The following is a 26,215-nucleotide window of genomic DNA, read 5'->3' on the forward strand; positions in this document are numbered from 1 at the left end:
ACTTATGGTCTATTTATCTATGATAGTGTAACTATTTGAACATTTTGCTATAGGTGAATATTAGTGTATTTGATCAGAGATGGTGCCTCAGACCCTCAATGTAATATATAAATTATGTACTTGAGTATTTTCAAAAACGTTGTAAGTTCTTAATACTAAACAACATCTGGTCCAAAGTATTTAAATAAAAGTTTGTACTGCTTATAAAGGGCCAAAGTATTTAAATAAAAGTTTGTACTGCTTATAAAGGGCCAAAGTATTTAAATAAAAGTTTGTACTGCTTATGAAGGGCCAAAGTATTTAAATAAAAGTTTGTACTGCTTATAAAGGGCTATTAGCGAAATAGGAAGTGGGCGTTGGGGAGGGAAGAAAGCAGACTTGCTGAATGGCACAGGCACCCTATGAATGGTCTTGGGAGAGAAAAGGGAAACAGGTGAAGTGCACCCTTCCTGGAACCACATGTCTATATTTATTGAGGATGCGGCTTGTTAAAGCAGGTGGCTGTCCCTGGTGTTGTGAATGTGGAAACATGGTGTGTGCCCTAGAATAAAAAAGATTAGGCATGCTGGACCATGTGCATGCCAGGGCCCCACTCAGGGAAGGCCAGGCTGAGTGCAGGCTGAGTTCGAGAAAGGTGCCATCCATGCCTCCCAGGGTAGAGACTCAATGGCTTTCAGGCATCTCCCTGGGGGTAGGGAAGCTTTAACAACACCCTCCATATCTGTAATTTCAAAGGAAATTCTTAGGTATGAAAAATAATCCAGAATGCTTGAAAATACAAGGGTTTAAGCACCCTGATGCAGAGTATCTCTCACTTTGCAGAGGAGTGAGAAAAAGCAGCTTGTCTATCTCACTGGAAAGCATGCAGGGGGAAGCTGCTAGGACAGATTTAGAAAGGACAACAGTGAGAGCAATGGGGAGCAATCTTCCGAGGTTTCCCGCTATCTCAGCAATCAGGTAGCAAGGAGTCAAGAGCGCTCTAATGCTTACACGGGAGTCACAGGAGTCTGCTTTATCCTGGAATGAAATAATTTTAAATGTAGCTGCCCTGCCACTGATCTACGCTCCACCTTCTTAAAAAATGCATTAGCAAGGGATTTCTCCTGGGCTCACAATTTCGAAGCTTTTCCAATAGCTTCCTGGCGGTCGTCTTGTAAGGCAGAGATGCAGGGGAATTAGGATTCCTCTGGAGTCCTGCTTTGCCTCCTGCCTGCCACTGTTTCCAGTCCCTTGGGTTCCCCTACTACTCCTTCAGCCGCGGTGTGACAGGAACTCCCGCTGTGTGTATGTGCACATGAGAGCGGAGTGTGTGTGCCTGAATGCAGGTTCCGTGGCCGGTAACACGCACCTGTTTGGGCCTAAGCTACAGAGAAGCCATGATGAAACAGCACAGAGAGGGCAACGAGAATTCAAATCTGAAAGTCACCAAGGCCAGGCACTAGTGTTCCAAGATTTCATTATTCAAAAAATTCCCTTTAAGGGCTTCAATTCAGACTCTGCTTTTTTAAAATTTACAAACAATGGTAAATATAGCTACCTAGATTCTGCATCTAACACATCAATTTAGAACCAGGGAGAAGGAGGCCAATAGGAAATCCATCCGGCAACAGGGAATCTCTCCACTCGGGGTGGTCTTGCCTGCTTTCAACCCCCTCCCCCACTGTACTGAGAGTGTACTGGCTCATGTGATTACAGTTATTGTTTTATTTGTTCCCATTTGTTCCCATTGGACAGTGAGCTACAGAAGGCGGAATCTGTTCTTAGTCATCTTTGCCTCTTTCCATGAAGTGCTCTGTTTGAATTAAGATGAATTGAAGTGGTAGCTTGACAACAGAGGAAGCTATAGAAAATCTAGAAAAGCAGATAGAAAAAGGCAGCAAGCCCAGTAACATGGAAAAACTCTACTCTTAAAATTTTGAGGGAAATCGTTGTGCAGTAGTTGATATTCAGAATGATATCCCAAAACTATGAAGAGAAGGGGGCCTGGGATAAGAAGTACAGTTAACATTTTTGGCTCTATGTTGGACACAGCTGTAAGCAGTTAAAATATACCAACTATTTTAATTTCATAAAGCATATGCTAATTTAGGAAAGATTTATGCCCAAATATTTTAAAATTAGAGTATTTAAACAGTTAAAACCTCACCTTTCTGGAAAACTTGACTACTGAAAATGATTCATTGTTTAAGCGTTCTAATTAGAATTTCATGTGATTTATAATAACACTAGAGGCCTGGTGCATGAAATTTGTGCACGGGGGGGGGGGAGGGGTGTCTCTCAGCCCAGCCTGCACCCTCTCCAATCTGGCACCCCTTGAGGGATGTCCTGGTAGGATCGGGCCTAAATGGGCAGTTGGACATCCCTCTCACAATCCAGGATTGCTGGCTCCCAACTGCTCGCCTGCCTGCCAGCCTGATCACTCCCTAACCACTCCTCTGCCAGCCTTATTGATGCCTAACTGCTCCCCTGCCAGCCCGATTGCCCCTAACTGCCCTCCCCTGCCAGCCTGGTCACCCCTAACAGTCCTCCCCTGCAGGCATGTTTGCACCCAACTTCCCTCCCCTGCAGGCCTGGTCTCCCCCAACTGCCCTTTCCTGCAGGTCCAGTCGCCCCCAACTTCCCTCCTCTGCCAGCCTGGTCACCCCTAACTGCCCTCCCCTGTAGGCATGATCGCCCCCAACTGCCCTCCCTTGCAAGCCTGGTCCCTCCTAACGGCCCTCCCCTGCTGGCCTGATTGCCCACACTGCCCTCCCTTGCAGGCATGGTCCCTCCCAACTGCTCTCCCCTGCTGGCCATCTTGTGGCAGCCATCTTGTGTCCACATGGGGGCAGCCATTTTTGACCACATGGGGGCGGCCATCTTGTGTGTTGGAGTGATGGTCAATTTGCATATTACTCTTTTATTAGATAGGACTAGAGGCCCAGTGCACAAATTCATATATGGGTGGGGTCCCTAGGCCTGCCCAGCTATCAAGGCTGATTGGGGCCATCTCGCCCAGTCCCGATCAGGGCCTGCCAGCTGGGGGGAGAAATGGGGGAGGGCCTTGGGGAGGTTGGCCAGCTGCAGGAGGTAGGCTGTGGGAACACACTGACTACCAGGGGGCAGCTCCTGCTTTGAGCGTATGCCCCTTGGTGGTCAGTGCATGTCATAGAGACTGGTCGACCGGTCATAACGGTCGCTTAGGCTTTTATATATATAGATAACCCCAGGAATTTGGAGATGAAACTTCTTAGAACTCACATAAAGGAGAGTTGAAAACAATCCCCAATTATCATTCCTCTCATTTAAAATATAAATACTAAATACCCAATCCTAAGGGAAATAAATCTTATAGCTATATACTCCTAGGAACATGTTAAAATTTATGTGCGTGTGTTTGTGTATGTGTGGTCTGTATCCTTCAGAAGGAACACCAGTTAGTTTTCCTAAGCATGACCGAGGCTTATGGATAGTAAGCAGCATGGACATTTTGCCAACCCAAAGAGAGTCAGAGCCTATGCACACAGGAATTTTAAGAGCATCAGTTCCGACCGGATTTCTGGTTTGAGAATGAGTTACTGTTGGAGACTAGTAAGCTAATGCCAGGCCCTCTGGAAAGGAGAGGCCAAGAGTTTTCTTAAGATTTCCCTGGGCCAAACATCCTGAAGAAATGTGGAAAATTTTTGCAGCAATCTCAGAATTGTCACTTTGGAAGAAGATTATTGAAAAAACATAGAAAGAAAAAAAGGACGAAGAGGAAACTCTAGTTCCCACTATTCTAATCTCCTTAAGTACAGGGACTTATCTTGTAGTTTCTTTGTTTAACTGAACTACAAATAACAAAACTGCTGTGGAGAACAGGACACACAGATGAAAACCAGGAAACTTCTCCAGCGATGTGACAGACGTGAACACGGTTCTGTCTAAGCATGATGAGAAATTACAATACCCTGAAAAAGTAACCAATATACTCTTCATATTATGGGCAACTATGACGACTATGCATTTCGGGAGAATTTATGTCCCCTTAAGTATTTCACAGGGACTATAATGACACTAGTTAACATTTATTTAGTACTTACCAGGTACCTTTATAAGAACCATTATGATCCCACATTATAGAGGAGGTGAGCAGGGAGGTTTGGAAACTTGGTGAGGGTAACAAAACCAGCAAGTGTCATTGCCAGGCCATCTGGTTCAATCACCTAACCCCTGCACTATGCTATTGCCTATATGGGACTCTCATTTCTAATTAGATTACATTCTGTTTTCCACAGAATATTAATTTATAGAAAGCCTGCATTTAAAAAAAGAACTCATGCTGGCCTTCCGGGGCCCCAGGCCTGGCTCACCGTGGCCTCCTGGAGCCCCAGTCCTTTCTTCGTACAGCCAGTAGTAATATTTCCATGCCCTCAAGACTAGGACTGAAGTGGAAATCTGATTGGGTTACTGCTTGGCTAATAAACTCTCTGAGTGCCTTCAGAATCAGGTCTGAACAAGAATCTTTATGGTCTGGTCCCCACCTTTCACCTCTCTTCTCATTCCTTGCCACTTCCCCCTTTGCGTTTCACAGAGACGCCAAATGACCACCAGTTCCTCGAGGACATGAGGCTTTTCACTCTCCTGCGTCTACGCAGTGCCTTTACCTTTGTCTGGATTCTGTCTTCTCCTTCCCCTGTCTACAGGGGGCCCCTGATCACTGTTCAAATCCTTGCTCTGGTTCCATCCTCTAAGACGCCTTTCACAGACGACGGGCCCCTTCCCTTCCGGGCAGACCCGTCCACTGCCTTTCCACAGCCTCCAGGCCTGGAATGCATTTCTACAACTGCCTATAAACTCTGGTTTTGTTGTTCTTTCCCCTGCTGGAATATACTCAACGCCCAGGGGCAGGAAGATTAGTATACCCAGCACAGGTCTGACACTCCGACTGACATGGCATTTAATAAAGTTGGCTGCTTATAAATGATGTTTTTACAGCTTCACATTCTGTGCAATTTCCCAAACAAACAAAAACTCAAACAAAACAAACATTGCATGTTATCCCACAGAACTCACACCCAATTTTTTCCTACTAACAGAGATCATACCCAGTTGGCTTCAGGTTATATTCTCCCTGATACTTGACCACAGTCCAACAAATTTTAGAAGCAATTTTACCTTCACTATTGGTGCTTCATTAAATAAAATTCCTAGGCATGTACCTTGTCTAAAACCTTCCCTGTGTGGAAAAAGGCTCATACTCTTATGCAAAATACTCCCCCCTTTTCAGAAGAGTGCAGTAATTTCCACATAGCCTTAGTCTGTTTCTGATGCACAATTTATGTCATCATCAATAGTTTTAACAACATTAAGTTCAAATCTTCACTGATACTAATATGATTATAAATGGGTGTATAGTACATATATAACACCTATGATGTATTTTTAATCATTAGAAGATATGATGATATAATTATTTTCCACTTCTAGGTGCCATCTGAGGGCAAGTGTATGATCACAGTGTAGAAACTTTTAAGAGTACAAGTCACTCCTTACATAAATCAAATCAGGCATATAGAGATTTACATGAGCTCTTCTCTGTCAGGAGAACCAGGGAGAGAATGCAATACACTCACTGGCAGGTACTGAGGGACTTAGCATAGTGCTTCTACTTGTGGAATTTAAAAATATGATGTTAAAACATTCTGAAGGGGAAAAAAATCCACACAATCCTGTCTTTCATGTTTATTGACTGTTCCCTATTCTTCCTTGTTCTTTATAATCCTTGCAAACATACAAGCGTACATATAGTTTTATGTAGTATATTTAAAACTTTATGCTTAGCTATTTTTGTTGTTATAACATTTATTTAACTAGTCCCCTATTAAGGGATATTTGTTAACTTCTGGTTTTTCATATTAATAGTTAATGGTGCATAAATAACTGTGGGTAGGTACATAATTTTTTTTTAAAAAAGAAAAAAAACAACCTCTTTCTTTAGGATAAAAGCCTACAGCAAGATTTTAATGTTCTATGTAAAATGTATATAATATACTAAAATTGCATTTCAAAACACTGCACTAATTTATAAAGCTCCCCAAACTCTTCCAGATTCATCCAAACCCTGGCAGTCCTAGGTTTTAGAATTCAATCTCCACTCACCCCTAATTTAATAAATGTAAAATGATCTCTCATTGTTTTAGTGAGATTTGACATTTTCCCATGTGTTTATTTACTATTCTAAGACATGCATCACTTAAGGCACAAGATAACACCTAATACAACTGAGTGAGTTACATGAACGAAAATTGTTTATATTTTCATTATATTACAATAAGGTCTATGAATTACAGCACCAGTAATCTTTCTACCTCATACCTTCTTTCACAAAAATGACTCTCGAAAAAGTGAAACATAAAAAATTAATATAAAAGTTTCACATCAATCTTTTATATATATTTACATAGTAACTATCAATACTTTTTAATTACCCCTAGATTAAACAAATTACAAATTCCTTTTTTAAAAAAACATTGTTGAGACTATTAGAGATGTCCCATTTCCCCCCACTTTGCCCACCTCCACCCAACCCTCCCCTTCCCTCCCCTGGCCTTCACCACACTGTTGTCTGTGTCAACACAGGCTATGCATGTATGTTCTTTGGCTAATCTCTTCACCTTCTTTTTTCCAGTCCTCCCACCCCCTCAGACCTCTGTCAGTCTGTTCCATGTATCCATGCCTCTGTTTCTATTTTGTTCATCAGTTTATTTTATTCATTAGGGTCCACATATTAGTAAGATCATATGGTATTTGTCTTTCTCTGACTGGCTTATTTCGCTTAGCATAATAATCTCCAGGCCCAAATTCCTCATCAGTAATAAATTAATTTACATTGAATTATTGCAGCAATATATTTTAAGAAATAGTATATATCATCATTTCCCCAGAGCATCAATGCAATACCTGTTAGGACTACAAAGCTAAGAGGAATTAGGTTGAAAAGGAAAGTCTAGGGGTTCTATAGAGGGATATAGAGCAGGGAGCGGGGAGCATGTGTGGATATGCTAGTTGTGTGGTCAGGGAAAGCCTTCTTTGCCTTTTTAGAAAAATTACAGTATTGTCAATGCTTTGGAAGTCAGAACTCTGATGCCAACATAGTTAATTTTTAGAGCACATAATTTCTGTCTTTGTTCCTTAAACACAAACATTAATTATTCCTTTGTTTTCAACAAAACCTTGTCTTAGCACTACAGTTAACAATGTAAGATTAGGTTCTGTTCCCAAAATGAAAAGCTATTTATATATAACTCAAAGCATGTTTTAATATGAAAACAAGTTTTATTTGGAAGCTGGATTCATGGGCTGGTCCACAGGAGCTTGCTTAATTGATGATACATCTAATTGAAGTACTAATTGTAATTTTTCAATGACATAAAAGTATTTTTTCCAACATCTTTTCCCAGAGGAAGATACATTTATTGTCCCCATCCTGGATGCTGAGAATCTGTGGAACGTCTCAGCTAAGGCCCCAGAGGACATTAGTAGGCGTAGATGGACATGTACTTCTAGACTTAGATGTGGGACAGAAAGCTAATATGTCTGGAGAGGGAAATATATCCGGTTAGTTAATAGAAATATAATGTTAAAATAGAGAACTTGGAGAAATATGGGTAAGTCAGCAAGACGGTATGAAAACTGACAAGCCAAGGAGAAGACTGCTCAATGTTTACACTCCCATGAACAAAGGAGAGTGCACCTAGAATTCAGCTGAAGTTTAACTAAATACGGCAGAAGAAATAACAAGCACCAGTCCCGGTTGCCTTGGGAACAGGGACCCTTCCTCATGTTAATGATTCTATAACAAGAAAAGGAGCATTTAAATGAAGTGCATAGTAATCATGGGCAGAGCAGCAGGAGCCTAGTGTAGTGCTCAGCAGTGGGTGTCTAAGGGGTGGGTGGTTTTTGCAGGAATACAGTGGTCAATGGCTGAGTTCGTTAAGTGGAATGTGTGGATTATAGATAAAGCACTGACATGAGCCTGAGGGTTTGAGAACCTCCCTGGTATTGCAAAACTTGCTGATGCTCCCAAGGGCTTGCTTACAGAATTAAATAATTTACTAGTCCCTACACTCTCTGACCATGCTGCTTGGAAGGAATCTCCTAATGGAAGCGGGTAGATAAAATAATACCTTGAAAAGCCAAAGCACCCTAAAGTCAGCGTAGAAGAAAGCACAGTGGGATGCATAAGACAATACGCCCTTCAAAAGAAAAGTCATTTCCCCCCATTGGCCCAAATGAAAAGAAACAAAGACAGTTGTTTCCTAGTGGGCCCCGAGGGTGTGGTCAAGTCTTCCTTTTATTAAGTGGATAATAGTTAGTATATATATTTTAAACAGCACAGTCGTGAAAGTTGTGCTTAGTTCCAATATTTCAAAACTTACCTCTAAATGCACTAATGTCCCCATAGTGAACTTGTAGTACAAAGTATTTACTTCCAGTCTCTCCTCCAACTCTGAATCCAACACCTAAAGATTTATAAAAATGTGATAAATTAATATTTTAGAAATGGAAGCCTAAAATGGAGCTAATCTCAGGTTACTGATCTGTGAAATCCAAAGGGAAATAAAATAGCATATCGCATATGAAACTGTAATATGAAAATGAAAATAAACTAGGCATTTTCTGATAATTTCTAATATAACCTATCAATCCTTCTCAAAGCTCTGATAGAATTCTGTGCATAGTTTCCCCCTCAGAACCAGGGTAACCACCTACACTTTAAGAGGACAATTCGCTCATTTTGGAAAAAACAGAATAAAGCAAAACAAAATTATTTTCTTGATTATGCAAGACATTTTACTTTGTATATATTCATACTCATTTTTATTTGCTGACTGAATATAGGAGCCTCTCAGAGAAATTACTTTTCTTTCCATATGAAAACAGGTATCTGCAAAAATGTTAGTGAGGAAACTGTTACCAACTAGATTAAAAACTCCAGTATGCCAATAAATTTTTGGACTCTGAAGGGTTCCTAATAGTCTTACTATTAATAGAGTTTGCTAGTAAGCTAAAAATTATCTACCGAGAAAATATTGAGAGGTGGAGAAATATTTTTCTTTCTGCTCTACTCATGGGTCTTTAAAATGTCAACAAATAAATGACAGACCCCCTTATTAATTTCCAAACTTGCTTGGTGGTGGCTGCCTGGCAAACTATAGAGCGGATTCTGAAGCAAAGCAAAACAGAGGTCAGTTAGAGCTGACAGGAGTTACTGAGGCAGGAGAGGACTATGTACTTATCAAGCCCCCTTTTACGCCCCCACCCCCGCTCCCGCCCCCTATTCTGTAATGGAATGGTGCATTTGCTTTGATATTAAAAAACATTCAGGTAATAAAAGAGAGTCTGATAATTCACTCACACATTGGAAGCCATAAACAGTTAGAGGTGAAGTCAGAAAGCCAGTGAGGTTTGGCATCCTCCTAAATACCCAGGTTCCAGGACTATAAAAAAAAATCTGTTTGCTGAAGCAGCAGTTTATTTCATTCCTGCCTGTCCTGGCCTCTGAACCTCTCCTGCTGTCCAGAACCAATGTGCCCGAGGCCAAAGGTGTCTTGAGGTGAACTTGGTTGTTTTCTATCTAAACTGTCATGTGGGCAAATTACAGGGAGAAAGAGTAACTCCCTAAATGAAATCTTTTCAATACAAAGCAAGCCATACCGTTCTTTCTTAGTGTGGAACTGCAGAACGGAACATTGTCAACAACTGTTGGAAAGGACATATAATAAAAAGTACTTTGGAATCAGAAATCAAGCAGCTTAATGTAAAACTGTCCAAGAGGCCCCAGATGTACCTTTGGGGAGTCTGGTAGGGGGAGCATTTCTTGCCCAGGCATACAGGATGTTGGCTTTGTCTGTACAGGTTCCTTCATCACAAAACCTGAAATAAAGGAAAAGTAGCTATAAATAAAGATTCAAATAGTAAAATGCATAAATCACTCACTGTGATGGGGGGATAAGAGAAAATGTTACAAAACAAAGTAAAATACTACATCAATATATTTTCATTGTAGTCAGATCAGCCTTAAGATCCTAATAAAGACTGAAGCAAAGAATATTTTCAATGTGAAAAAAAAGCACATGCAAAAGGAGATTTTTTGTTTGTTTGTTTGTTGCCTAATGTAAAACAATCCTGTGCGGTAGCTATACAATTTCTAATTCAGTATGTTCATATGTGGAATGTACATGAAGTAATCAGGTAGAAAAAATAAGCATCACATAGAGAGTCTGAATAAACCAAAGTTAACGCAGAGGATATTTAGAAGTGGGCTAAAAGGAACGTCACACCTTTCCGCTTCGGGGATCAATGTTATCAGTAAGTCTTTGGCTGCTGCAACAAACAGTACGCAGTGCCTACGCTCATTAGGGTGAACAATACAAGCATAGCCCACTCAAAGGGTTCAAGAACCCTTGGACTTCTTTAAAGTTTATGAACATTGGTGGTGTCACAAGATGTTTCATGTTGTGCAAATCACTGTATCTTAGTGAGCCTCAGTTTTCTCTCTTGTAAGATAGATATTTACACTTACCTCACAAGAGTTACCCAGCAAGTCAAATGAGATGTATATGAAAGCACTTTATAAACCTCAAAGCATAATACCAGGGTAATGCATTACTTAACAAAACATTCACGTTATCTGATGATTCACTGTTGAGAGGCAGGGCTGGATGGGGAAAGGAGCACAGGCAGAAAGAGGTGAATCCCAGAACCTCCCTTAACAGCTGTGTATCTTGAGCAGGTCTATCGGCAGAGACAGCCCGTACAGAAACCTCTCTGGAAGGGCTGCGATGCTGATGTGTGTAAGGCGCCTGGTACAGTAACTAGCACACTGGTGTAGATCCAATTTCATAAATGGTAAGCTGACTCCAAACCACATAAGCCCCCACCCCCATTACACTATATCTCCTAATGTGTTCTGTTATAGAATTGGATTTGTTCAAAACCACCATTAGGTGACATTTTTATGCTGCTTTTATAAATCTATGTTTTGAGAAATTAGCACCAAGCAGGGTCAGAATCAGGAGTTCAGGCAGATCTGAAAGATCTGAGGACAATCAAGGGCAAGGTCAAACATAGCTTCTTGGGCAGAAGGCAGGCTCACAGAGAAGAAAATGTGTACTGCCCCTGACCTGGAGGGGAAGAAAGGGCAGACCCTGGTGACTCCCTAAAGGGGTTAGAAACCAAGGCAAGAAGCCTGAGAACAGCCAGGGCACAATCAAGAAAACCATTGGTGAGAAGTACCTTCCTACTCAGAGGAAGGGACTCCTAACCTGATTCTTGCTTGTAGTCAGAAATGGGGTGAGATAGGCAGTGAGTGCAGACAACTGGTACCTGTCTGAATAAAGGGTGAGGGGCCAGGAACCGGAGCTCCCCACAGGTTATGTACAGCAACTATTCTTGTTAGGAATGGCCTCTGTACGGCAGGCTGCAGAAAGAAACTGGGTAATGTGCCATGTAAAACACATCAACCGGTGGGTCCTTACTGTTCACTGTCAAGAACGATATACTTATGGTGAAGGATCATTACCTTACCATGTGAGACACGCACTGGAGCAAATGTCTGGGACGTCCTTGTGCCAAGTGTGCTGAAAGGCTGAGGGTCCTGGACAGTGCCCAAAGCACTTGGCCTCAGGCTACAATGACTAAAACATGGAGATTGTCTGATGTGATGAACTTTGTATCTCACCGCTGTCAGCTACTAAAACTTAAAGATCTGCGTGACAATTTTTATAGCTTTCAACAAAGACCATGAATGTACAGTGCCTAACATCACTGTGACGACAGTCTTAGTTTAAACAAGATAATTATTTCCTCTGCTGTGGAAGTCGATTCAGTGCGTGACTAGTAAGAACCAGAACGAAACAGTGAAATACAATCGAGAGAACTGGTTCAGTAAATTTTTCTCAGTGACATATCTGATTATGTCACTCGCTGGCACAAAATCTTTCAAATGCTTCCCAAGAATCACAAAATCCAAACATGGTAGCATAAGGCCTTTCATGATCTGGGACCTTGTTATAGCTCCAGGAAAAATAAAAGCTTATTCGTCATGCCAAGTGGCTGCCAGGGTCTAATCTCTCTCTTCCCCACTGTTCCTTTGCCTGGAGAACACCTTCCCAGCTCTCTGCCCGAGAAACTTGTGCTTCTCACCTTCTCCTTCAAGATTCCGCTCATGTCTTCCTCCTCGGGGAGCTTTCTCTGACCCCCACCCCATCCAACTCCCATTCGTTAACCACAGCATTCACCCTACGAATCAGCGTATTTATCTCCTCCTCAACCAGGCTGTGCACACTGAAGTTTGGGGTCATATCTTTTACCCTGCACTCCCAACACTTACAACCCTGCCTGGCATTTAGTAAATATTCAAGAAATGCTTGGCGATCTTAACTGCAAAGTACAATGTTAACTTTTCATATACAAATACTTAAAGAATTGAATTGGCCTAAATTTTATTGTACTGTCAAGTATAAAAATATTTTTTTAAGTTTAGTTAAGAAGTTTTAACAAAAATATTACATAACAACAAATTCGAATTATTGCTTGCCTGGTATTTGGTACAAACAAGCTTAAGTTCATTCTCACAAGAATATTGCAAGTAGGTTGTACTTTACAGCGGAATAAGCTCAGAGAGGTTAGGTAACTGCCAAAGGTCACACAGTGGAGCCATGATTCCAGCCTCTGGCTGTCATACTTCCTTCTGCCTCAGTTTGTGAGAATGACTTGCAGGCAGAGAAAGGTACTGTCTGAAGATAAGCTTTGATGACTACTGTCATCTCTGCACTACCTTGCAAGTTGTGCATGCAACTTCTAAAACCAAATCCTACATCAGTTCTTCTGACTTATCCGTTCTGGTAAAAGAGCTTCAAAAGCAAACTTTGGTTTGCTTTTCAAAATCCCGTTTTATGATTTTTTAAAGAATGTACTAAACTCAAGACTGAGCAAAGAATGATTCACTGGAGGGAGCTGGGATGTTGAAACGAATCCTAAAAACCCAATGAGTGAGAGGACTAAGGGAGAGGAAATACAAGAGGCCGAGAGCAATGGATTCTATAGTGGACGACACAAGAGAGTGGCAAAGAGCATTGGGCTTCAATCCCTGCACCTCCTCATTTTCAGATTTCCATTTCCCATTTTAAATAAAAATAGCATCCTATTTTCTCCACATAACAGGAATGACAGGATAAAGTGGATATTGTATATTTTGGCTCTCCAAAAAGGGTCTTAACCAAAATAGAATTTTTACTATCCTTCTTTATTTATTAATATATTTTTATTGATTTCTGAGAGGAAGGAAGAGGGAGAGAGAGATTGAAACATCAATGGTGAGAATCATGGATTGGCTGCCTCCTGCATGCCCCAGCCAGCAACCTGGGCAAGTGCCCTGACAGGGAATCGGCCTGTGACCTCCTGGTTTGTAGGTTGGCGCTCAACCACTGAGCCACGCCATCTTGGTACTCCCCTTATTAATAAGAGTCTGAAGGTTAGGAAGCAATGTAACCAACCCTTGATCAATGGCTGTTGTAATTTCAGGCCTCATCAACCAGGCTCCTTATTCTTTCAGCAGCTTCTCCTAAAGGCTCCTCCAGATTAAGCCAATTAATTGTGAAAAGATTCACATAGCTCCCTTGCGGTTTCCTAGTATTCACTGCAAAAATGATGAGAATTAACATTTGAAAATAAAACCATTCCGGATTCCTGAACCTTTACTGTAGAACCTTTTCACCTCTAATCCATGGGGAGACCATTCAGATGGCATGAATATTTTTAGACTATGCCAAGAACTGAAAAGTGCTAGCCTGTCATTTTAAATTATCCAAATAAAGCACAACTGACTGTTAAAAAGTACTCTCTGGTTGTAGCTGTTAAAGGCTATTTAAAATCCAAGGTTACTCAGGGAAGATCAGAAATGATAACTCATTTCTTCTTTTGGCTAAACAAGTTTTTTAAAAAACGTGTCAGGCCCTCAAGTTAATAAGTCTCTGCCTTCTCTTCCAATTTTAATGCATTAAGCCTCTAACAGAACCACAGGAAAATGAATCCAAAGTTAGAATGTTTCTTTAAGAAACACAACATAAAATCAATCAATGGCATATGTGGGATATCTTTACCTTTCAAAACTGCATCCAGTGAGTCACGTATTCAAATTTCATTAACTGTTTTATAAAACCACAGAACATAATTTCCCATTCAGACAAACCCTATGTGAATTTCAATGCAATGGGTATCCATTAACATAGTATCAGGATATTTAATGGGAAAGCTAAACAAGAGCATTGATGTATCAGCAGCAGCCTGATAAACAGTGCCACAATATCCACAACCCTCCATGAGATTAGAGAAGCAATAAAGTCCATATGAGCAGTGTGTCTGTTTTGTCCATGCCGAACTCTCAGTGCCTAACAAAGTGCTTGCACATAGTGCAATGTTTTATTAATCAATATTTTATTAATAAATGAATAAGGATAATAACTACCACTTATTCAGTACTCCTATGTGCCAGGCACTGTGCCAAGCACATTATTTACATCCCCTTATTTTTCATAATGGCCCAACTAGGCAGGATTAATATCCCCATTTTACAAATGAGGAAGCAGTCCAATACAGGTTAAATAATATGAGTAATATTTATTACAACTATCAAGGAGTAGAACTGAGATTTGAACCAAAGATGTTCTGCTTTTGAAGTTCTGGTTCTATGTTAAATGTTAGATGTGAGAGTACTGTGCTATAATATTGCTATTTTGTTTAACATAAATACTAGTCTTCTGAGGCAAAAAAAAAAAATGTTCAAAATTACGTAATGTTTGTTTCTATTGAAACTGTCAAAATGGTTACATCCATGACATTCTATTCTCTTAAAGTTGGCACCAGTCTACTAGGAATTAGTCAGTTGCTATGAAACTCTTATCAACACCTCTAGTCCAGGCACCTAAAAATTAGCCAAGAAATATGATCACTGGTGACTAGGAGTTAGAACAAGATGCCAAGTGTATTGTAGTGATCTTTTATACTCTCCTGCTATGCAATATAATGTGAATATATTATAATATTCAAGTAGAATAAGGAAATGAATACAATTAATGTTAGTCTATAAAAATGTATGTCTAAACTCAGCTACTATACTCAAAGACACACTTTACAGTGTTTAGAACAAGGAAAAGGGTAGATTTTGGAGACTATATTATTTCTGTTTATACTGACAAGGATGTTATGTATATTTAACTTTAGAAGTTGGTTATGGAAGAAAATAAGAGGGGATTGCAGAAGGCACAATGTGAATCTTACTGCATAGTGTACAGAGGGCAAGTAGCTGGATATAGAGTGGATGCATAAAGGCAGCAAATATCATATTCAACCAAAGGATCATTGTCATCATGAGGGAGGCAAGGAACTTTTAACAACATCAACCGACAAAAGAGTCATTTAAATGAGTAACCAAGCAGGGTGTTTCACATACATGCTTCTCTCTCTAAATATATTTACGTATATGTTTTAGCTATTTTCTCTTTCCCTTCATCAGCATCTGTAACTCTGTGGAGATAGTGGCATTTAAAAAGACACAGCAGGTGGTTAATAAATAGAAGCAATGGAAAGGGATTTACGCTAAAGCTTCATAGGATGGTGAAGCACTACTGCTTTAGCTGGAGAATGATTCCAAGTTAGAACAGCTAAAAACAGCCTCATTTAATCAGCTGGGATTCTTCTTCTCAAAAAAGATCAAACAACCTATAGGAGCCATATTTCATTTGTAAAGAGTACTTGGTCATGATAAGCGTCATTAGGAATAGTTTCCAAATCAAATATGAACTGCTATGACTAAATATAATTTCAGCTCTGCATAGAAGATCACGCCAAAGTACAAAGCAGGATACATAAGAGGCCCGTTCACTTTAATCATGGAATATTATGAACACAATCCTGGGGTGGACAGTCATAAATTGCTTTAAGCCTTAAGTGCTTTACTCAGCAGAATAAAGGTACACAAGCCTGTAGGATCTCACACTACAAAAAGCCAAAGTACTCCAGGATTACCTCACATGCCAAAGCAATTTGTATGAAGAAAATACCAGGCTTTTCAAATCCTGGAGCTCTTTGTAGTTAACCATTCATTTTAAAAAATTTTTTATCGTAGAAGTAAAAAAAAGTAGAGAAAGTTTTCATAAAATAGATAAATGCAATATTTCGATTTCCTAAAATTTGCTATTTTTTTTTAGTGGAGAGCAGTAATAAAATTTTTACATCTAAATGACTCCGTTTTCACCACCTCATTTCCTTACTGACTTTTAAAAGCCCCAAAGAGTACCTGCTCACCTATGGCTCCTATGTAGCCAACACATCTGAGGAACTTAGAATGCTCTGCTTTGAATGAAGTCTGCAAGCTCAAATAAAGTCCAACAAGTCATGCGATAGCTATGCTTGCTCCAAGCTTGGTGCTATTCCTTTCCATTGGTCTCGAGATGTTTTAATTGTTTCTTTTCAAAGCCTGAGGAAGAAGGTGTGTGGGGTGCATCTGACAGGCACTCTTGCCTTCTCTGGGCCAGGAGAGCTGCTGCTTTTCCACCAGCTGGTCCTGATCTGCATCCTCGAGAGATATGTAAATTCGGAATTGAGCACCAGGCCCACTCTAACCATAAAGGGACCACCCTACAGTATATTAAAAGGTTCACATCAATGTGTGCAATTTAAATGCACATGCATATAATTAACTAGACACATTACCAGTGTGAGCTGCTAATTTGGAATGAGACACAAAAGACTGGAATATGTGCAGAGGAAAAAAAAAACTTTAAAATTAAAATGACTACATAATGAAAACTGCTTCATGCTGTGTCTACTATTTTCATGTAAACTTAATATAACTGTAAATATATTTTAATGAACAGTAGAAAGAGGCAATTACAAAGAGCAAAGGAGGGCACTGTAGCGGTGAAACATCATCAGAATAGCTCTTTGCCTCGATATTAAAAGTGCTGTTTGAAGACAGGGGATGAATTATAACTTCATAATTTCAGGGAAGATGTTTTATTTTATTAGAGACACAGACCTATTTGCCAACCTGCTGGCAATGAAAATGGAGCAGTCAAGTGAACACAGGGAAACCCTATCTAACCAACAGTGAAGAGAGGAAATCCTAGCTTGATGTTTTGGTATTAAAATATCCCAATATTAGCTTTTCCTTCTTTCACTAAAACATCCTTACTTTTCCATAAAGACTTCTCTAGAGTGTGAATAGGTTTTTGATATTCTGAAGCATCAAAGAACCATTATAGTTATAATAACCAAAAATATAGGTGAAATTTGGAAATCTTTTAAGTACTGTCTGTATCTTAGAGCAACTGAAAATTAGATTTGCATCGGTAAAATGAGTGTGATAAATTCCACAACTTAGATACTTTAGATAAATAATGCAGGGCTTCAGACAGTGATAGATTTTGGTGCTTGTATTATAATTCAGGTGGGACAGATAAGAGGCTAAGCAGCTGGAAAACATCCGCTGTCTGTTCCGGGGCTGAGCCTGTGCAGTGTTGGGGGTAGGGAACCAAGGATATACTTGTGAAGCAACTGAAAAGTTCATCCATAAAATATCCTGAGAGCTCTAATTCTTTCAAGACCAATGAATTTTGCTAATATTGGGGGGGAGGGGGGAGTCTATCCCATCTTTCAATCGAGAGTATGGCTGGGTTGCGGAAGTCAGTCACCAGAAACAGTTTTACTTAATGCATATCTCCCAGTTTTCATATTGAACAGACAATGTATATATCCTACTTTTAAATGTCAGATGAACACTTTGGGCTTGGTTAAGAGGAGATGAATAACAGCATCGATTACTGTCCTTGTTTTATGGTTACAAAGTCAATTATAACAAGCCTATTGATTAAGTTGAAATACGGGCTGCCAGACAGATTTTTAAAATCTATTTAAAATGCTATGGGTATAATGTCATTAAGAATTCTAATTACTTAATGATGCAACCCAATGGCAAAACGCTGCACACATCTCCAACTCCTGATATGATGCCTTTCAATCTGACTCAACCTTTGCATGCAACTTATATGCATAGAACTATGGAATTTTATAGATAAATGATCTAGTGAGAGTATCTTGATAAAATGAAAAACCAGGGCCAAACCACATGCGACAGGTAACATGCCCAGGGAATCCAGCCAGTGAGTTCATTACTCTTTCTTTCTACTATGCTGCCTTGTCAGTAATAATTTTAGCAAAATAGTATGTGTGGCAATTACGTTACTCAAAATTACTGTTTTCACTTTCATTTACAATTTGCTTTGAGTTCTCTTTCCTCAACTTAGAAGTCCTTTGGATTGACTTAATATCAAAATAGTATATTTAAGAATATGAATAAATACTTTAAAATAGCCAAAATAATGTGTTGGCTAATAGCCAAAATAATAGTATATTTAAGAATATGAAATAATACTTTAAAATAGCCAAAATATTCCCTTAACATGAGAACACTGAGCTAGGCTTAGTTCATTTATATATTTTTCCTTAATAATCAGAACCATAATAACGTGTAAGTGACGTTTTACTTTTTCACTCTTTCTCTTCAATCAGGGTGAAGCTAAAGCAGATTCTTCAAGTTCACATCCCTTCTAGCTATTTTTAACCATTTTAATCCAAATGTAAATTTTGCTAATTTCAGAAAAATTATTTAAAAAAAAACATTAAAACCAAAGGATGTAATTGGTTAAATCAGATTCAGAAATGCTGTCAGAGAATAATCTTTTAATTCCAACATTTTATTTACAAAAATCTACTGGAGAGCAAAAACTGGAATGTTGATATCAAAGGATATTAACTGTGATTTGCTGACTCCATTTTTGCATAAATTCAGTCATGTGAGACAGGTTCCTATGTGATATGTCCCTTTCATCAAATACTCAAGCCTATTAACAAATGCTTTGATGTTACTTGGTCCATGGAGATTTCCACTAATTTCCCTGTGCTTTTAACAGTTCCAAATACATATAACAATTGTTTATTATAAAACTGACCAGAAAGCAGTTGCTACAGGCCTCGAATCAGCCTAATGCACACGAGGATGCGCAGAGAAGGGTCTATCAACCTACGTGATCATGCAGCAACAGGACCACAGAACAGACCTCTTCCCAATGCAAAGGAAGACACACTAGTCACTCTGCGCTGTTAAATATGTAACAGGGTTCTGACTATTAGTGCAAAATGTGAGGCTTAAAATGCACAGTTATTTTCGAAGTTCACTGATCTTCTTACCACCGAAGAACAAAATGAAAGGGAAGATCTCAAGCCATAATTATGCTGTAAGCTTCTGGGGGTAGAAAACATATCTATTTATCTTAGAACCTCCCACAGCATCTGCTGCAGTTCTGACATATAACAAGCATTTAATAGATGTTTATTGATTGTTCATGACATGGTATTAAGGCTCACCACAGTGATTAAAATAAATTCTAAAACTGCAACAGTTACTTGAATAAATAAGACACAGTGTGGTGAAACAGAAGTAACTGGATTTGGAACCGGACAACCTAAGGTTAAATCCTGGTCTGACACTAACTGGCTGTGTTACCTTGAGCAGGTTACTGAATATCTGAGCTTCCAGCTCCTTGTCTGTAAAGGAAGGGTGATAATACCTGCTTTGCAGAGATGTTAGGGTAAAATGAAATGGTGTCTGGAATAAAAAAGTGCTCAATGAATACAGCCAGGGTGCTGTCTTCATGAACATAAAAAAAAATAAAATAAACACCAGAGTACCCATTATCTAAATTTTTAGTCTTTCTTTTCAAGCTGCATGCATCCTAACACACACTCTCTGTGACAACAGACATATCTTTATTAAGTCAATGTCAAAGACCGACGGATGTGCTCCAGAGCAGAGGAATAACTGTGATGAGCAAAACATGAGCACGAAAACACACACACACACACACAAAAAAAAAAACACAAAAAAAAAACAAACAAACATGAGCACGACTTGTTGCAAAAGAACCAAGTTCTTTTTTAAAGAAGAAAATATTCTGCCTATTTATTAATCAATTGTAGAATACTTGCACAGATGCACTCTGTACTTAGTAAAAACACACATTTTCTACACCCCTTTCTACTATGAGCCCATTATTCCTTACCAGTAACTTCCAGTGGACGAAGGCATGTTGCATCCAAAAAGTAACATATGATGGACAGTATCCATGCTGGCACGAGGTTTGAAGTCAACTGTTAAGAGAAAATAATACATGAATATGAATGCAAGTTACACTTCCTTGTACAAATGTCACAAGAGACTATTCAACGGTTCAAACAGCTGTATAACAAAGATGTTTTGATGCTCTTAGGATAGAATGCCCTCACTGTATAAGTTGTCTCATTCCTTAAGATGAGCACGATTTGATCATTTAATTTAGTACAATAGTAAACTATTACCTAACAAAAAGAAAATAATGAGTTAGTAGGCTGAAACTACACATACACCCACATACACTTTTAAATGGAAGGCCCCTTTTAAAGTGAAGAGAGCATTATGTGGGTATAAATGAAAGCCCCAGGCTATGGATTTACAATATATTTCATCCAGATATCAGCAGAATACTGAATGCCATAAAACACACAGCACCACACGGCACGAAACAGAAACCACAGTGAGCGGTCAAACATGAGCAAAAGGATTCATAATGCAGTACAAGCTTATTACCATCTTAAAATTACAGAAGTCACTGGGATATAATCTGGAGAAACAATTTACTAGAAAAGTGGAAAATATATCTTTATAAAAATACATAAATGACTGTCCAGGATGAGTGTTATGCACTTGTTAAAGGGATACTGAAACTTATTCAATGTCCTTTCTCTTTTTCTCCTAATAATAGTGGTTGAAAGACATTAAAATAAACAAAAATCAGTTCAGAGGAAAAGCAAAGAAAGAAATCAAAGCTAAGTATACTATTATGCATGATCAATATTGAGCACAAGCTCTCTTTCCTGGGTTGGGTTTGGCTCATCTTCTTTAGTCTGCATTCAAACTGCTGTCTTATGAGGTAGTTTACAAGTCACCTTTACACAGAAAAATGCTAAATAGCCTCAAATGATCTTAATTCTCAAGTATGTATAAAACGGTATCTTTTAGCTCTTTTTGTCTGGTTGATAAAATTAATAAAGCATCCTTTGCTGCTAAAATATGTATCTGAGACACACATATTTATAAAATAAAAAATGTTCTACTATAGCACCATGACTTGCAAAGTGTGGTTGATCAGAAAACACAGGCTACCTACTAGGAGACATCTTGACTTACAACTTTCAGGGAAAATAAAAAGCTTTTCATTTATTGTGCTGGAAAGAAGAATTTAAAGTCTAAAAAAAACCCCACACATTCATTTTAAAAAACTAACAGGAGAAGGCTGGAAAATGGACTTCATATAACCTGAGGCTTTGTTTTCTATTACAAAAGAACACAGTAAGCCTAGGAGATTAAAGAAGATATTTGGAAGGAAAGAATCAATTGGCAGTTACAACAGTTCACAAACCATAGAAAATCATATTGTTACCAAGCCTTAGTTTGTTAGCAAGAGAAATAGAAAGAAGAAGAGGGATTCCATCTCCATAAACTCTCAAGCTGAGGGCAGGCTCTGCTTCCTTTCTCCCATAATCCTCTCGCGATCATCCCTGGCAGAAGGAAAACTGAAAAAGTCCCGAGGTGGGCTTTTTGTCTCTGTCTTTTTATTTTGGTACTAGAGACCCAGTGCATGAAATTCGTGCATGGGTACGGTCCCTAGGCCTGGCCTGGGATCAGGGCCATCTTCCCCGGCTGCTGGCAGCCGGCTCTGTCCCCTGCCACCACCCAACCCCAACTCCCCGTGCGCCATCGAGCAATCGGGGCCTGTGGGCTAGGGGCAGCTCCTGCATTGAGCGTCTGCCCCCGGTGGTCAGTGCGCATCATAGCGACCAGTCATTCCACTGTTCGGTCAATTTGCATATTACCCTTTTATTATATAGGATGTGCCTCAGTGTTATGGGGATTACTTTGAGCTAAAGGCAACTGAGACCCTGCAGGCTCAAAGAACTTTCTGACCCCCTCCCTTAACTGTCTAGATCAATTTAAATTAGGAACCTGGCCCATGATGAGAGTCATCACCATAAATGACTTTTTACCTTTGTATATGGCAGGGCAAACTAATAACTGCTGAACATGTGGTTTCCCTGCAATTACCTTCTGAAGCCCCAAGCTGCATTACCTCATCCCTAGCTCAGAACATCTTATATACCCATATTTCCCTTCTGTCTTTGAACCTCTCACGTATATAAGGTCTCTGACTCTACATATGTAATTAAATATGGTCATTTTGTCTTGTTAATCTGTCTCATGTCTATTTAATTATTAGATCACTGAGAGCAGAGGAAAGTTCTTCCTCCCCCACGGAAACAGATCGATATCTTTAAGTGGTAGTAAAAGAAAATTCCTTAGAGTTCCCTTTCATAAACACTCTCACTAACTCATACATTCTTTCAAAAACTCAAGATCTAATTTAAATGCTAAGTAAATTATTAGTACAGAGTGAAAACAGGCACCCAACCAACTTTTTCATATCCTAACGGAAGAGTATATTGACGTATTTGCATTGTTACAGCTCAAAATACAATTTATTGCAATTGAAAAATACCTCCAGCAAAAAGAATGTCATATCAAAATGTAAATCTAAAACAAACAGTAGATACATAAAATAAAGCAGGACTGGGACAATTTCATCGAAGGGGTCAACTGGGAAAAGACTGGCTGACAGGTTCATTTCCTGGGTTTCTCCATTCCTATGTATATGCCTGGCTGTGCCAATCCAGACCCCACCCCTCGTCAACAACAGTGAGGACCACTGAGTAGGCTGGAGCTTTCAACACTACACAAGACAGAATATGGAAAGATATTTTAAAAGCACATCTTATAAGAAATTCCCTCTTCTTTCTTTTTCTCCCATCATCCACCAAAGAAGTAAAGGATCCAAGGGGAAGAGCACTAGAGGCTAATAATGAAGACAACTGCACTTATGTGTGTGACTCTGACAGGCAGAATAAACAAAGGCAGCCTCCGGATGGGGACAAACGGGCATAAACACAGCCTTGTGAGCGTGCTATATCTGATTAGATTAAATGTGCCACCGACTCTTCTAACTCAGTAATACGATGACAGTTGCTAAAGTGGAAATGGTACTTCAGTCTCAATGGCTGTTCACAGTTCAGATTGCCTGAGGCAGAAGATCAGGGAAAATTTTATAGGCAAATAAGTGTGACTAAGTCCTGGGACCCAAATTCTCCTGAAGGACTAAAACTCCAGAAATAGTGCCTCATGCATATTAATTAAAGGAAATATGATGACACACAGTGCACAGGTTGAAAGATTTCTCAAAGGATAATGCCATCTGAAATGAAAGACTTGAAAGTATGTGTGTGGGCGACATATTGAGCAAGGAGATAACTGGGTCTATTTTCTGGAGTTCTAAGCAAAATTTGTTGTAACTGTATGAGGTTGTTGGGGATTTATGGCCTCTTTTAGCTAACATCAGACTACAATCAGGGCCATAAAATACACTAAGAATGTGAACTAAGACAGAATTTCATTTAACTCTTGGCTTTCTATTTTTCCTTTCCAAGAAGATATCCGGATCTGCTTGTCAACATTTGACATATCTGCCAGACCCAGGACGTGGAAAGACTTCGAAGAACACAGATAGCCAAGTGGAGGAATGAGCGATTAAGGAGACATCCATGTACATACAACCAATCCTAAATTACTGTTGATAATGTGGAACACCCTCTTTAGCTAAAAGTACGCAGTAGGGGAATCCTATCTAATGAAAGAGTAGTATGCAAATTGACTGTCACCCAAACACACAAGATGGCTGCCCCATGTGGTCAAAGATCCTGCCCCCATGTGGACACAAGATGGCCACCACAAGATGGCCAGCAGGGGAGGGCAATTGGGAGGGATCAGACCAGCAGGGAGGGCAGTTGTGGGCGATCAGGCCAGCAGTGGAGGGCAGTTGGGAGGGACCAGGCCTGCAAAGGAGGGCAGTTGGGGGCAATCAAGTCTGCAGGGGAGGGCAGTTAGGGGTGACCAGGCCGGCAGAGGAGGGAAGTTGGGGGCGACCAGACCTCCAGGGAAGGGCAGGTGGGGGGCACACAGGCCTGCAGGAGACAGCAGTTGGGGGGGACCCAGGCCTGCAGGGGCGGGCAGTTAGGGATGACCAGGCCTGCAGGGAAGGGCAGTTAGGGGCAAACAGGCTGGCAGGGGAGTGGTTAGGGGGTGATCAGGCTGGCAGGCAGAAGCGGTTAGGGGCAATCAGGAAGGCAGGCAGGCGAGCAGTTGGGAGCCAGCAGTCCTGGATTGTGAGAGGGATGTCCGACTGCCCTCTAAGGGTCCCAGATTGGAGAGGGTGGAGGCTGGGCTGAGGGACACACCCCCCCCCCCCATTCACGAACTTCGTGCACCAGGGCCTCTAGTATTATATATAGGCTTTGATAATTAACCTATGGAAAAAAAAGAACTGATTTGCAGATGCAAGTTTAGATCTCCAGAACTTAGGCCTTCTAGAATTGCTGTGTGATATATCATTAGAGATAACTGTTGTTAACTCTATTTCTTTTTTCCTCCAAGTGGGGAACATATTATACACAATAAAAAGTTTATTTTGCATACTGTGGGTATTTTTCCATGTTACTAAACAATTTCCATCAATAGTACTTTACCCTTGGTTTTGTGCATCAGTAGTACCTTGTTCAAAATACAGGTGCCCATCGTCAATGCTAGATCAACCTTGCCCCTTTCTTCATCAATATTTCATTCAAATCTCCCGAGGTCATTACAGGCAAGTGTATCTTTGAAAAGTTTCACAGATGAATAACAGGGGACTCTGACTACAATCAACATTTTTAGTGCCTGAATATACTATATAGTGTGAGCATACTAAAAATCCAGTTAATTCATCTTAGTTAACTTGGACTGCCTTGCTCTTTTACGTGCATAGGACAAATAGTAAAAACAAGGTTTCTTTCAAAATAAATATATAAAAAAGTTTCTGAAGGCAAAAGTTAGTTGATCCTTTAGAGTTGTTTCAATATTGAGAGAATAGAGAGGTGTAAGGTTTAAGAAACAATAATGTGAAGAAATTGTCATAATGAAAAAAATTACAAGCAGGCCTCCGAATTTTAGTATCACTCACATAAATATGTCTTTATTTCCAAAAAATACATATTATACTTCAAAAACCATTCATAGGAACTGAGGATAATGCTCTAAATTGTAACTTAAGTGTAGGATATGATCAGCCTTAATGTGTGTCATCTTGCAGTTGAGCCAAAAGGTTCAGAAAAATGTAAAGCTCACAGCAATACTGCCCATTGGGCAGCATGTTAAAAACCCACAGCAATGGCAGATTATATGATCTTCTACCAGCTCCCTGTGTATCCATAAAGCAATTCTACACAAGCAGAAAGACCTTTTGCTTGAACATTTTAATCAGAAAATTTAATAGAGAAATGGTCATTAACTCTCACTAGCATGGACAATAACACACAATTCAGAAAGCATCCTTAACGTGGTTTACAAGGACTTTAAGCTACTGTTGCCAAATTATCCAAGAAATAAGATACCTGAGCAAGTCTACAAATTGAACACAAACTAAAAATTAAATAAAATAACCCTTACTTCCAAATAAAGGAATTTTAGCCCATGAGAGGGAAGGGACAGGAGTGGGCTGGAAGAGGTTAACGGGGGAAAAAGGAGGACCTATGCAATACTTTCACAATAATGATTAAAATAATAATAAAAAATAAAACAGAACTCCTACTAATTTAAAAAAAGGAATTTTAGCACAAAAAGAATAAAACTTCTAGATGATATACCTTTTAAAACTGAACTTCTTGGCATATGCCAGAACCAAGGAAATAATCAATAAATACCCTGTCAGCCAGGCTATGCAAGACGAAACAGCAGAAGCTCTATTAAGCTCAGTTTTTGTGATGTCACTCCTATAACAGTCCCCTATTACTTTACCCCAGAACTGAATCCATATCCGCCCTCTTGCCTTTCCAGGTCATGCATGATACTGCACCAGTCGGCTAGCCCACCACGTTTCTAACATGACTGCTGCCAACCTGCATTCGGCACTCACATCAGGCAGCCCATCTCACTTAACAGCCAGAATCACTAACA

The 26,215-nt window shown here is 39.7% G+C and overlaps 1 protein-coding gene across 11 annotated transcripts in view; it reads right to left on the reverse strand.

The window, feature by feature from the left end:
- Positions 1-26,215, reverse strand: part of PAM (peptidylglycine alpha-amidating monooxygenase) — a 267,335-nt gene that overhangs the window by 80,443 nt on the left and 160,677 nt on the right. For all 11 annotated transcript variants that reach the window (XM_079786765.1, XM_079786768.1, XM_079786767.1 and 8 more), the window contains exons 6-8: positions 20,145-20,232; positions 9,812-9,897; positions 8,400-8,483 (exon numbers count right to left, since the gene is read on the reverse strand). In XM_079786765.1, coding sequence (XP_079642891.1) covers positions 8,400-8,483; positions 9,812-9,897; positions 20,145-20,232 — 258 coding nt within the window. The remainder of the gene's footprint in view (positions 1-8,399; positions 8,484-9,811; positions 9,898-20,144; positions 20,233-26,215) is intronic.

This window comes from Cnephaeus nilssonii (assembly GCF_951640355.1).
Source record: "Cnephaeus nilssonii genome assembly, chromosome: 2".
Taxonomy (NCBI): Eukaryota; Metazoa; Chordata; class Mammalia; order Chiroptera; family Vespertilionidae; genus Cnephaeus; species Cnephaeus nilssonii.